This window comes from Lissotriton helveticus, chromosome 9 (assembly GCF_964261635.1).
Source record: "Lissotriton helveticus chromosome 9, aLisHel1.1, whole genome shotgun sequence".
NCBI classification, from domain to species: domain Eukaryota; kingdom Metazoa; phylum Chordata; class Amphibia; order Caudata; family Salamandridae; genus Lissotriton; species Lissotriton helveticus.
The window spans coordinates 551,759,925-551,774,088 of NC_136070.1; the positions used below are offsets into that span (position 1 = coordinate 551,759,925).

At 42.0% G+C, this 14,164-nt stretch overlaps 1 protein-coding gene across 1 annotated transcript in view; it reads left to right on the forward strand.

Annotated features, from left to right (window-relative positions):
- The first annotated feature begins 261 nt into the window (after positions 1-261).
- LOC144782831 (solute carrier family 22 member 6-A-like) overlaps positions 262-14,164 on the forward strand; it is a 433,852-nt gene continuing 419,949 nt past the window's right edge. The window contains exons 1-2 of the mRNA XM_078662104.1: positions 262-754; positions 10,171-10,274. Coding sequence (XP_078518230.1) covers positions 359-754; positions 10,171-10,274 — 500 coding nt within the window. The 5' untranslated portion in view covers positions 262-358. The remainder of the gene's footprint in view (positions 755-10,170; positions 10,275-14,164) is intronic.

The following is a 14,164-nucleotide window of genomic DNA, read 5'->3' on the forward strand; positions in this document are numbered from 1 at the left end:
AAGCTGGCTAGACTGGATTGGGCGTGTTAGCGCAGAAGACAAACGTAAAAAGGTCAGAAGGATACAAAAAATCAGCCATTTCAATCTAACCTCAGGGAGGTAAGCTGAAGCAAGTGTCTAGCCATCTGGACACCAGAAGCAACTCCATCTTTCAGTCTGCTTCAGACCAAGTGTCAGCACCATCTGCCAAACTCTCAGCATAGTTATCAAGTCACCCCTCAGTGTGTCTGTACTTATGTGCTCCTGAACAAATAGGAGGCATATGTGGGTAATCTGCTCTGCTATCTCCCTGAACTGGGGTGTGTTCACACAGTGGCCTCGGATTAAATTTACATTTTGTGTTCCTGAGTGAGCCATCATGCCTTTTGGAGATCTACTTGATCAGACTGGCGGAATGGGACGCTTCCAATTTATTCAAGTTATCATGCTGGCGATCCCCGTACTGATGATGTCCAGCCACCAACTGCTCCAGAACTTCACAGCTGCGATCCCAGACCATCACTGCAAGGTCAAAGCCAATGACACGAGGTGGACCAATATGACAGAAACATTGTGGTCCCTTGAGTCCCTGAGAGCTTTCATCCCCTTAGATGGGAAGCAAAGACTTGAGAAGTGCCTGCGGTTCACCACAGCCCATTGGGGATTTGCGAATCCCAATGCCATGGACGATAACGCCACAAGAGCAAACTTGGAACCCTGCATGGACGGGTGGGTGTATGACCGGAGTGAATTTGCTTCCACAATCATCACTGAGGTAAGAGAAGTAGCCATTATCCTCTTCAGATAAAAACTTTAGTTAAGCATCCATATCATCTCTGACTTTTGCATAGCCTGGTAAGTTTAGAAGTGACATTTGCACAATTTATCAGGGTAAAGAAGAATTTTAGATAATCCACTAGTTTCAGATGTTGGCAGAAAGTTACAGAAGCACCAGTACAGTCTATGTAATCTGAAAAAAGTTTTTCAAAATCGCTGCTAAACTAGAGCAATCTATGCACACCAGTGTATACTACAAGAACATTGTGGTCAGAATATCATCTGATTTAAATATTGTGTCCTAAATACCATTTTCAAAAACATGGTCTTACTGAAATTACTAAAAGAAATTTCGTCGAATGGGTCAAGACTTGTTTAGGACACTGTCTTTATGATAGTTGACATTTCTGCATAGGACATTCTGGTTGGTGGTAATACTCTACAGCACATAGAGATACCGATTATGGGTTGGACAGATCTGTATTTCCAGGTCGCATACTGCTCCTGCCAATTATAAATTGCTTGAAATACCTGCACCAATATTTCCTGGGTGGGAAACATCTATTTTACCTGCTGGTAAGTACGGCTGGTGAAATTGTTTTGGCATTGGGCTCCAATTGCAGCGTGGCCTCTGTCCCCAACCCCTGCTAGGTCCCCTTCTAAGGCTTGGGGGACATTTAATATCCCCCCTACCTGACCACATGCACTTCTTCCCTCTGCAAACTTCCCCATTCATCTCCCCATAACACCCTGCTGATGGTAAATATGAGCATTAGGCATCCACAATTGGGACTTCTGTGTGGAATTTCATTCGGGAAACGAGACGAGATAGAAATCCACCTTTCCAAGAGGATTTACTTTTATTAACTGCATTTATGTAAAGATTCAGTCCAGAAATGTTATTTCTGGCCACACAATATCCCCGCTTGGATATCAGGGTCATAATGCATACATATATTAAATATATCTAATCAAATCGTATAACTATGCCCTATTGAGATATGTTCTTGCATACATTTGCTTCTAACCCACAAAAGTTTGCTGGCTGCAGTGACATGGATGATACTTTGTGGTCCTGTACAGAGTAGACACACCTGACCAAGATGGAAGGCCGGCCAGTCTAAATTGGGAGGCCTTTTTAAACCCTCTTTGATTGCATCTACACAATCCAAATGATGTTCTAGTGGTGGAGTCAGAGTTATGGCATTATGGCAGCATTTAAGAAGGCTGCTTATCCCCTCTTTTTAAAACCGTGAGTACAGAGGGAGATCGAGAGATACCTGACGTTTTTTTAATGGAATTTACCCGTACAGCCATCCTTCCGGCCCTCCATTCCCAGTGCCTCAGTACTTTACGACGTCCGTGCAACCCATTTGACTTGGCATGGGTAACGCAGTTTGTTTATTTTTTGCCCACGCCAAATAGTTCTCTGTATGCTGCATAATTTTTCCGGATTTAAATCAAAAATACTTCTAGGTCAATAAAGTTACTAAACAAGTGACGTACGTGGTGCAGAGCATTGTAAGAGTTTGACAATGATTTGTAGCACTATTCTGTCATTGGCTGTACTAGTTTCCTATTATATTGGCATTAATGCGGTGAACCGTTTGTGCAGACATTATTCTAATGTTTCCAGAAATGGACCTAGAAGGACTTTTGTATGCCTCATGAACAAAATCTTAACACAACTGAATGTAATTAAATGGTTTTATTAAATTATTTCTTCGTTAGGGAAAGAAATGCTACATGATTCGTGAAGATTCATGTTCCACCGCCGCAGACACGGCTATTTCAAGAGAGTACCCGGGTTACAAAAGTATCCCAATTTATTTCAATTTGAATTTACAATTTGATACCTTGAAGCCTACTAGCAGGGCATTTACATTATAAATAAAGAAGTAAAATCATATTCTGCAATTCACTTTCTCAATCGGAAGAGGTGCATTTAGCGGCCAATACAGTGGGCACAGTAAAGCAAAGACTGAAGACCAGTTCTGAGATATAACTGAATAAAAGAAGTACACCTTTTATTACATGAAGTGTGCACATGTAGCAAAGCTGTCCATCAGTATGGGCAAACTCAGAGCCACTAAGTCACAGGACCCTATGGGAGAACCTCATTTGCGAAATAATGAAAACGATTCTGAGCAGACCACTAAGGGAGCAAGTAGGAGGGGGGCACATGTACCTGACCAGAGGATAAGCTAGGTGCAATACTGTCTACCATCACAGCTGAAGTCAGAAATGTGGAAAGAAAGAAGTTAAAAAAGGAAAAATATGAGTGTAACTAGCAATTGTGGAATGGCCAGGGCTAAAAAGGGCAAGAAGTGGACCACAGAGTGCACAATATGGTGTGGCGAACAACAAATTGTGAGACAACTGGGAGCACAGAAAGGCAATAAAAAAATCCATCGACCCCCTCTGGTCCCTCTCCGTCATGACTATGGGAAACACTCAATAAGCGATATAGCAAGGCTATGCCCTCTTTTATTCTGGCTACGTCTCAGAAGGACCCCGGAACTGTGCAACTATGCCTCCGCCCTGACCGAACTGGTCCGAATAGATACAGGCCATAAGATATCCTGGGTATCCAAACTGAAATAGCAGGTTGGGGACATTGGTCTGGCAGATGCCTGGGAAAGCCAGACCCCGCCACCAAAGCAAGTAGTCAAGAAGGCCTATTGGGAGTGGGTGTCTAACAAAGCCATCCAAAACTTGAAACATGTCTCTTTGACGGAGAAGTTTCTAGACTTCAAGCCCACCCCTAAACTGGACCCCTTTCTAGATTTTATTGAATCCCAGAGAGACAGGGCACTCTACCTGAAGTTGAGGTCTGGCACATTCCCTCTGAATGACTTCACAGTGGGGTGGACACACTCAAGGGAGAAAGATAGTGGGTGCCCTGGCTGTGCTTCTCCCATGGAATCTATCCCCCATTTTCTCTTCGCCTGTCCAGTGTACAAACAGGCGAGAAGAAAATGGTTGAAACCTGTGTGTTCCAATCTGGGGTCCAAGAACCACAGGGAGGCATTGCGCATTCTTACAACGGACACCTCCATCCCCAGCGTAATTTGTGGGACAGCAAAATATTTGGGATGTGCCTGGTTAACTAGATCTAAGCTCCTCCGGGCGAACATGATGTAGTTCATGGAGCTCCAGCAATGTCCCCTTTGTTGTTGTGGTTTTAATTGTATATAAATTGTTCTTAAATCCTGCATAATTTTTCACAAACTTTTAAAACCTTGTATATCTTGTTTTTTTAATTCCCTTTTGTACTGTATGTATGACAAAATGATACCTTTTCCTTTTATAACACTGATGAATGAACTGTGTACACTTTTATGATATTTGTATATCGAATAAAGTCATACAACCACAACAATAAAAAAATTAGGATGTGTTGGACTTGGCCCTTTTTGCAGGGTCATCCCTGAACTTTTTGCCTTCCTCCTCTATTTTTTCTGACCTGTAGTTGGCTGTTTTATGACTCTGGGCACTTTACCACTGCTGATCAGTTCTAAAGTGCATATACTCTCCCTATTGTAAATTGATGTATGGATTAGTGATTCCATGATTGGCTGGTTTGGTTTACTTATCAGACCCTAGTACAGTGCACTGAGTGTGCCCAGGACTAGTAAACCAAATGCTGCTATTGGGCTTGCAGCACTGGTTGTGCAACCCACAGAAGCAGCCTAAAGTGTGTCTCAGGTCTGCCATTACAGTGCCTGTGTGCAGTCTGGAACTGCCATGCTGACTGGGCAGGTGCATCCACTTGCCAGTCCCTAAACCTTCCCTTTTCTTCATGTCAGACACCTCTATGTTAGGCCCAAGGGCAGGGTGCATTGAAAGTATAAGGTAGGACATGCCCTGGGGTGTGTGACATGTCCTAATAGTGAACTACAGCCAGATTCGTTTTTCACTATTGTAAGGCTACCTGTTCTCCATAGGCCAGAATGGGCAGTTAGATTATTACATTTTATAATCCTAAGTGACTCAGGGAACATAGCAGAAATTCGAGTTTAGTATGCCTGAACTCAGAATGATAAAACACATCTATTAGTGAAGTTGGTCTTAACATTCTGTGTTTGAACATACCACTTTTAGAAAGTAGGCATTTTCTTGTCTTACTATCCAAGCCTGCCTCTGCTAGGTTGTGTATTCCTTGTCTGGAGTTTGAGTGACAGGGCTGGGGGATTCCAAGAGACAGAATAAATCAGCCCAGTGGTGAATAGAGATATCTGCATCTAGATGGGAGGGTGGAGTTTCACCTGGGACCTGAATAGGACTGTGCCTGCCCCCCACAGTGCTGGCTCCACCCCCTGTGGTGCGTCTGATGTCTCTGCCCAGCACTGTGAAAGGAGAGAAGGAATCATGTCAACAAAGTGCTCCAGGGCTGTGCTTTCCCTCCACAATGCTGGCTCCACCTCCCGTGGGGCGTCTGATGTTTCTGCCCTGCACTGTGAATGGAAAGAAGGAGTCATGTCAACAGAGTGCTCCAGAACTGGTTTGGACTGGGCAAAGGCCCCTCTTCCCTCAGAGGACAAAGGATTTCGGGGTATAAATATTGGGACCCTGATCCCAAGAAATTAGATCACTTTTGGACTACAAGAAGAAACCTTTGCTGAGGAGAGGAACCTGAAGAAACTGAGAAGAGACTATCCCTACACTGAAGTGCTGCTTGGGGGATTGGCCTGCAGTGGTTGTCTGTCTGCCAAAGTGAGGAGAAAGGGAATTTGTGTACTTCCATCAACTTATAAGGATCTCCAAGGGCTAGGAACAGAGCTTGCCCCCTGCTGAAGTCTCAGGGACAACAGACTTCAACCCCCAGCTCCCCAGAGTTCTTTGGAAGTGCCTGCTGCTGTTTTGGGCCTTCTGAGGGACTGCGTGTCGCAAGAAGCTAGAAGCGCGACTCAAGAGGAAGAAGAGTGTCGCCCCCGCTGCTGCTGCCATTGCATCGTGGATGTCGCCGATGTAGCTGTCGTGTTGCACCGCATCGAGAAAGCGTCTTGCAACGAAGAGGAAGCGTGTCGCCATCGCTGCTGCCGTTGCGTCTAGGATGTCGCTGCTGTAACTGTCGTATTGCACCGCATCCAAAAAAGCGCCTCACATTCACGGAGAATCGTGCCGCCATCAGAGCTGCTGCTGTCACATCTTGAATGTCGCCGCATTGTGCGGAAGCGCTTCGCAATGTCAGATAAGAGTGTCGCAGCCGAAGCTGTTGTCGTCGCATCTCGGAACAAGGGTGTCGCCGCTACAGCTGATACATCGAATCGAGACTTCTCGCATCATCGGAGAAGCATGCCGCACCTGGAAGATCTTCACATCTTTATTTCTTTGCACCGGACCTTTGGCGCATTTCCATCGCTGCAACACTTTTGTTGTGGAAGCATAACGCATCGTAAGGTACATTGACTCAAAGTGTCGCATTTTAAAAACTGAACAGAACTAAGCTAAAACTACCATTGTAAGTACAGTAGTGTGGATTTTTGTTGTTTATGGTCTTGTGTTAAATCTATATAAAGAATGCTTATTTTTGATATATAACCTGTGTGGTGTCCATCTGTAGTGTTGTCACTTGATTACTGTATGTGGTCACAAATGCTTTACACACTGCCTCTGAGATAAGCCTGTCTGCTCGTGCCAAGCTATCAAGGGGGTGAGCAGGGTTTATTTTAAGAGTGTACCCCCTTACCCTGTCATGAGGCAAGGGTCCCTATTTGTCACAAGTACCTACCTGTGCCAACTAGAGACCCCCAAATCTAACAGGATGCAAATCCAGTGATGCACAAAATGCAAGGTTTGCAAGTGCAACATGTATTTTTCAATGTATTAACCTCATTGTGTTACTCAGAAAAGTATTTTTGAATTGCAAAATGAAAGGTTGCACTGCCAACTCTCTCTAAAGTTTTTCAAAATGGAAAATATATATATATTTTTTAAAGGAACTCCATTTCCCTAAAATAAATGCAAGCTGTTTTTTCAATTTAGAATGCAATCACAGTCATGGTCGTCTGCTGTACCTTGCAGGTGCTTAGCACTGTGACTGTCACAATCACAGAGGTTCACAAATTCAGATTTGATTCACAAAATGACAGTGAGCAATTTGTGACCATTTTTTGCAAATCCCATTTTAGTCCATCTAGCCCTATGTTCTATACATTTTATAATGAGCTTCATCTGTAGTCCTAGGATTCCTGTTTCCATCCAGATCCAACCTTCTCACTTCTAATGGTCTCAAATTGACCTAACATCTTATGGAGTGATACTTTCCTTCATACATTCTATCTATTCTTGTGTTTTTGGAGACATACCACTTGTGTTATTTCTCATTTGTAGTATTTTGGTCCCATTTTTGCTGCTCTGCAAAGGATGTTCCTTTTTCAGGCCAAATGTTGATGGATCTACTGCACGCCCAGCTGTGTCATGAAAGCATGATACAGGTGTTTGGAGTCTCTTTGCTTCAGTAACTGAACAATGATTGGTTCTTGTCCTTTAGACCAGTGTGGTATACCTTTGTGCAGCCTGTGCTCTGCTGTCTGTGGTGCTCTTTGGAGTGTGCACTCAGCATTTGCCTGGCAATGCAATTGGAACCAGCTATGGACATAGATCTGCTGATGCATCTGATGAGGACCCATTTTCGGAGTTGTCCCATGAGACTTCCATTGCTTCAGGATGCTTTCGATGAGCCATTCTTCTCCTTTGATCAAGCTGCTATGGCTCCTCACTTCTTGGTTCCCAGGTCTTCTAATGCAGGCACACTCAGGATGATACCCCTTCGGCTGAAGGTGATGACCATGTTTGTTCTTTAGAGCTCATCAACAAGGCCATTATGGAAATATCGTCTGTAGATGCAGAGACCAGCTTGGATTACTTTGACACTGAGAATATGGATAACATCCTGGGAGCCTCCTTTGATTTTTTAATTCAACCCTTATTTTCATAAATTGTTTTTTTTAACGTATATTCTTTTTATAGCACATTTTTAATTGCCATATTGTTAGTTGGCTTCTGTTTGCTTAGATTGTGAACATGACCATTTTAAATATATGGTTTGTCGTTTTTTTTTGTTTTGTTTATATAGAAGCTTTGTTTTTTCACAGCCAAGGAGAGAGAGTCTTGAGGCCTTCTTGGCCTACTTTTGTTCTCCTTTTTAGTTTTATATTTTATATAGTTTAGGAAACATTAATTTAGCAATGTTATTTTTACATGGTTTACTTGCACAATATCGTTGCTTGTTTTTAGACAGTTTTTCCCGCTATGTATTCTGTACACTCAGTTCAAGGCAAGGAACACAGAACAAGATATCCTAGTGATTGCATTGCCCATTCAGAGAAAGCTTCTAACATTTAGACATATCATTTCATCAGAGCTGTACCTCTAACACAGGGGTTTTTATTATACAAATGGTGAAACTGCCCTTTTACGGGTCAGAGGAGTACTCTGGTCACAACTGTCTTCGAATGAATCCTCTGTTCGACATCCAGCTCCACTAACGTTGATCTTCCGTCGAGCAGAGAATTGCCAAACCCACTACAGGCTGATTCCCTGACCAAGTTATCCAGGTATGGGGGCTCAGGCTAACCTAGGAGCTCAAGCAGAGGGTAAATCCTCTATGCTCTCAGGGTAGGGGTAGTGATAGTAAACAAATATAGAAATCAGACTGCCATGGTTGAACTGTTCATTCTTTTCACCATGTTCATAATGCTGGTTATATTGTTTTGTTTTATCTTTCTAATAATCGCAGCTCATTCTTTTTATGCAAGTCTACATTTGTTTCAATAAATGTATTGAAAACTTTATTTGTGTCTTTCTTGTGTTTACCATGGGCGTACATAAGTAAACAACGAAAGTGATAAGATATGTTTCCCCAATTCCTTTGGGGATCAGAGTGTCATGTTCAAGGTTGCCAAAATCACCTGCCACCCCAGAAGGGTAGGGGTTCATGTGGGGCACTGCAAGCTAGCTAGGAATTGAACCAAAATTCTCTGATGTGGTAAATGAACTCAGCCTGAAGTTCTGTCAGCCCAATACGCAGTCCCACTTTCTTTTTTGTGGAAACTGTATAACACTCAGGTATATCCCCCTTTGCACCTTTCATAATGCCAAGAATCTGCAGACTCCCTCAGCGTTGATGATTCTCATGGGCTACGTGTCTGGCAAGCACAAGGATAATTTTTCTGACAGAGCATCTTCCCAAGTAGTGCTTTTGAATTTTATTTCTTTCCTTTCACAACTGTATATCATAGCTATTAGACTGTCAGCCTCACAACTGTACTGAGCAAATAGAGGATCAACTCAAAGTATCAGCTGTAAGTGTGACAGGTATGCCATGTCATGGTTCCCGTGCTCACTGTGTCACAGGGTTTAAGCTATACCTAACTGATGAGGATTAAGTAGGTCGAAACCGGTCTGAGTTTGTTTATTTTACCACCTGGAGTTCACCTGGCTGGGCATGGTGCGCTGGATGGTTTCAATTGGAGCAGGACAGATACTTATTTGCATATGGTCTCTTATCTAGATTGGCACAAGGGGCAGAAAGTAATGGTTTGATATTGGCATGAGTGACTGTCAATGGAATAAAAACATTTAAGTGTTTAATGCATGCTTTTCTTCCATCACCTTGTTGTTGTTGCTCTACTACAATTAGGTGCCTCCATCTCTTACTGCAGTCTTGACCAAGTCTTAAGGGTGGTAGCCTGCCACTTTGAAAGGAGTATCACTTCAGGTGGACACCAAACTGCCTAATAGAGTCTAGTACCCATTTGATTAGAAACATGCTAAAATCATGTAGCGCACTTGACTGGAGACTTGTGACAAGAGTATCCTGAGCAAGGAAACATTTTGCATTTGCCTTGGTGATGAAATGAGGAGCAAGTTGCCATACTTAGCCCCAGGGACTTGTGGCCCTACACCTATCTAACTCTGATTCACTAAATGGCCTGCAGAGAATCCCCAGCTCTCCAGCCAGAAAGACTTTTCTCCCATTTCTGCAAAGGGCATTCCCCAGACCTGTTTCAGTCTTATCAGCGCTTAACCCTGAACACTATCCATATAGTTTAATCTCTCTCAGTACTGCAGGTGTCACTCAAACCTAGTTCCTCATCTCGTACGTACCACACAATCCCATAAATCAAGATTCTAAATGTACTGCCATAGATCTGCTATTCAATATGTAATCATAAAGTGGGAATTTAGTTATTAAAGTAGTTTTGAGATGACAAGGAACCTACCAAGCATAACATATGTTTCCTAGATACATGTAATAAATTCAATAGAACGAGCATGTCTAAACATCTCACATATCACCCGGTACAACTTGAACTAACTGCCTGATATATCAGAAACAAAATTGTATGGTTGTCTGAGCGACTTGATTATGACTCTGTCCATTGGTTTTTTCTCGCTCTCTTGCAGTGGGACCTTGTGTGTGATTTCCGGCGGATGGGACAGATGGCGCAGTCTATATACATGTTTGGCATGCTGGTGGGAGCGGTAGTCTATGGGGCGCTGTCAGACAGGTATACTTCACTGTACTTGGCTCAATGTAAAAATGATGTCTATTGTTGTTCCTTTTGTTATCAGACATGTTTTACCCTACATTGTCAACATCAGGCGTCAATAGATATAGGCAGACACAAAAACCAGTTTATGTTGCCACCACAATTATTTTTTTTCATTCCTAAATGCGCAAGTGTGGAAGTTATTAAAGAGCTGATAGTTTTTTTTCCAACTCGTCAAAGCAGGTACCAATTCATTGAAAACTTTGCAGATAAGCATAAAAGTGGTAAAACAAAAGTTAGGAAGATGAGTTCCCCGAAATTTGTAACACTTTCTGCTTTGTGACATTGCCAGTAATTACCGTGATGTCACAGTAAGTTTAAATCAATGATATTTAAGTATTACCAGCAGGTGAGTATGCCAAAAAAGAGTTAATCAACAGTGAAATTGTTGCTTGTTGATTGCAGTTATTACTCTTTTTTAGTGCCAAACCTATACCAAAAAGGACAGTTGAAATTGTGTGCAGGACTGTTATTACCGCAACAGTGATTTAACACAATATTTATTGGAATGCTGCAAATGAAGGCGTGATTTTGGGTACTGGACAAGATATCAACCCATCAGAAACACATAGAAGTATAGCTTACTAAGTGAGTTTCGGGTATTGTGAATCTCAAATTTCCCAACTAAAAAAGCTATGGACCCCAGTGTGAATGAGGGAGGTGACCAAGGCTCGGGATGGGCTGATCCGAGGAGGAGCAGAGTCAGTATTTATTTGCCTTAGGTGGACCTAAGACGCCAATTTAGAGTTTTTTTACACTGTTGCAACGGTGATGGAGTACCCTGTGCACGAAACTCAAGGTTCGCCTGCCCGATTGAGTTGATCATATCACAAGTTTTACGCTGATGAAGTAAAATTTACTCTGTCAAAGTAAGACTTCCTTAGACGGAACGCAGGAGCAGGTGCCAGGTGCCAGTGGGAGTAAGCCCTCTAATCGTCATCCCATTTAGAAGTGATGGTCAGATGGCTTTTTTATGTCTTTCACCACCAGTTATAACCTGGCAGTAAGAGGCAGGAAAAAAGAATATGATGCGCACACCATTTGAGAAAACCTGTTGAAGGGGTCATTAGTTGTTTTTTTTATTTTTCAAAAACAAACTCTGGCTTTAGGAGTTTGCTTTTGATGAAGAACTATTGGAAAGTTTGACGGTCAACCGTCATGTTTGACGGAGTCATCTGTGAAACTTTTCTTGCATTTTTAGGAACTGCCATGATGGCAATTTCTACCAATGTGTAGAGATGTCAGCAGACTGGTGGACATCTCTAAATGTGGCAGGCAGTGTAAAGGCAGTAAAGTCCTCAGCAACTTTGTCTTCCTTTCCTCGACCTGCTATAATCCTAAATCATCCAAGCTTACTACTGCCAACGTTTGTGAATTCTAAAAAGTAGTTAATTTGCAACCATTCAAGGAATGCTTCTATGGGTGCAAATTTGCTGCTTTTTTGGCAAACTGGTCACTATCAGGCATAATTGTAAAGACATGGCTCAACACAGCACAGGAAGCAAAGTTGTTGCACTGCATCACCTGAAGGGAGCACAACTGCACCGTATCTTGCAAGAAATGGCACAGTTCTACTCTCTGCATGTGCTGGTGCACTTTAGGAGTGGTACAAAAGGGGGGTGGTAGTGATGGACGGAGCATCTGAACCAATCAAACACTCACACCCAGTCAAAAGATCTGGGTTTAATCCATCACCGTTCTTTCGCCCACTCTGCCACCCCAGTTCAGACATGGCTATATGCAAATCAGTCTGACCCTGTGCCTCATGGGAACAGTCCAGCCCGAACTGCCAAGCCATGCCTTCCCTGGACCGGAAACAAGCTTCCGAGTAACCGGTTTCTGGCATTACAGCCGTCTTCAGCACGGCTTGCTTGAATCCAGTGGCAAAGTGAGCAAGGGACTCACGTCTGAGCATACCCTGCCACACTTATGGTACAGTGGTACAGTGGTAAAGTGGTACAAAAGGGGGGGTGCACTTTAGGAAGCCTAATGCCAACACAGGAACCCTTGCGTCATTGTGTAAGGGTGTCTGCGTTATGCTCAGGAATCGGATAGTTTTTGTTCAGGAAGGGGTTACCTTCTGGCACAAAGAATTCCTTGGAGGCTTTTTCCTCTTTGCATTTGCGCTGCAGAATGCAGCACACTTACAAAGAGTAAGTAACAAGAAGACATAAAGATATTTCTCTCAGTTACACCGGTCCCAGGCACAACATTTTGGCACAAACCCACGTCTATAACTCTTTGTAGATATAGGTTTGCATCAAAATCCATTGGTGGATGCACAGGAATGCCCATGCACCACACATAGAACATACCCATATGCATATGTACATCATTGCTGGGAGTCTGGACATCTCCACTATCAACATCATCACAAATATTGTTGGAAATATATAAAAAATATATTAGTGAATCATTAATACGCATTGTTATAGAGATATTGAGATTTTGAAAAATGTATTTATAGACATATTTATATAGTGAGTTATATACTGTGATGGTTAGAATAGTTATAATTTTGGAATGTGGTGGTGGCTATTGAATTCCTGCTTTTGCTTTCCTCTTTGGCGACGTAACCACGGGGTTCTCATGGAGATCTCCAGACTCACTGCAAAAACCAACCAAAAAAATGGTTTTATACATGGTTGTTATAGAATATAGAAATACACAAAAAAACATGACTTTGAAGTGTACAGTAATAAACCCCTAGTGTGTGAAATACTGTAATATGTGGGCATATATGTGTTTTCAGTTTATGGAAAAGGCGCAACCGTCGCGGTTAACGGTGACGTCGCGATGTCCCAAATAACAGTGAAAACAGAAAATGAGTCTGAAAGATTGTTTTTAAAGAAATTTAGCAAAAATATGAGTTTAAACATGCTTTGAAAGGAGTATGTATATAGTGATATGTGTAGGGCAATGTTAAGAATTGATTTTTTACATATTATTTTTGTATGTGTTGGTGGTTGTTGAATGTCTGCTTTTGTTTTCTGTTTTTGCGACGTGTCCGCTGGCATCAGGATTACCGACATCATCGCGGTCTGCGGATGCATGGCAAAAAGATAAAATAGGTTTTAGGGATAGTTTTTATAGAAACTCTGTACTAAAGTACAACTTTAGAGAATCCTGTAAGAAACCCCTAGGGTGTAAAATACTGTAGTATGTGTGAATATATGTGCTTTACAGTTTATTGCAAAGGCATGATCGTCGCGGTTAACAGCACCATTGTGACGTCCTGAATAACTGCAGAAAAAGAAAATCGGTCTGAAAGATACATCTCAAAGAATTTTAGTACACAAACATTAGTTTAACCATGTTTTTAAAGAAGTATGTATGTGTAAGATAATGTTCAGAATGGATTTTTTGGCATATTATTTTGGATGTGTTGGTGGTCATTGAATGTCTGTTTTTGTTTATGTTTCCACAAACTGTCCACGGGGATCGGGACATCGTCACAAATATATTAAAAATGTAAAGAAAAAAAGTAATGCTTATTAATCTACTGTAGAAATTATAAGCTTATTAAAAAATATCTCTTATAGAGCCACTTTAGATAGAAAATACAGGTTAAAAACCTTATAAAATCAATTAAAAAACTCATAGGTTACATGGACATTATAGTTGGGAAATAGAATTTGAAAAAACCTTAGAATTTCACTGAAAAAAACAAAGGTTACAGAGGCGTTATAGTGAGGATTTAGCATTTAAACAACCTTAGAAATTCAGGGCAAAAATCCAAGGTTACAGGGACGTTATAGGCTGACATTTCACTAGTACAAAACCAGAGAAATTCAGCAGTTATAGCCAGCTGAGCTAACTATCACTCGCACCCCCGCAATGCATTGCAT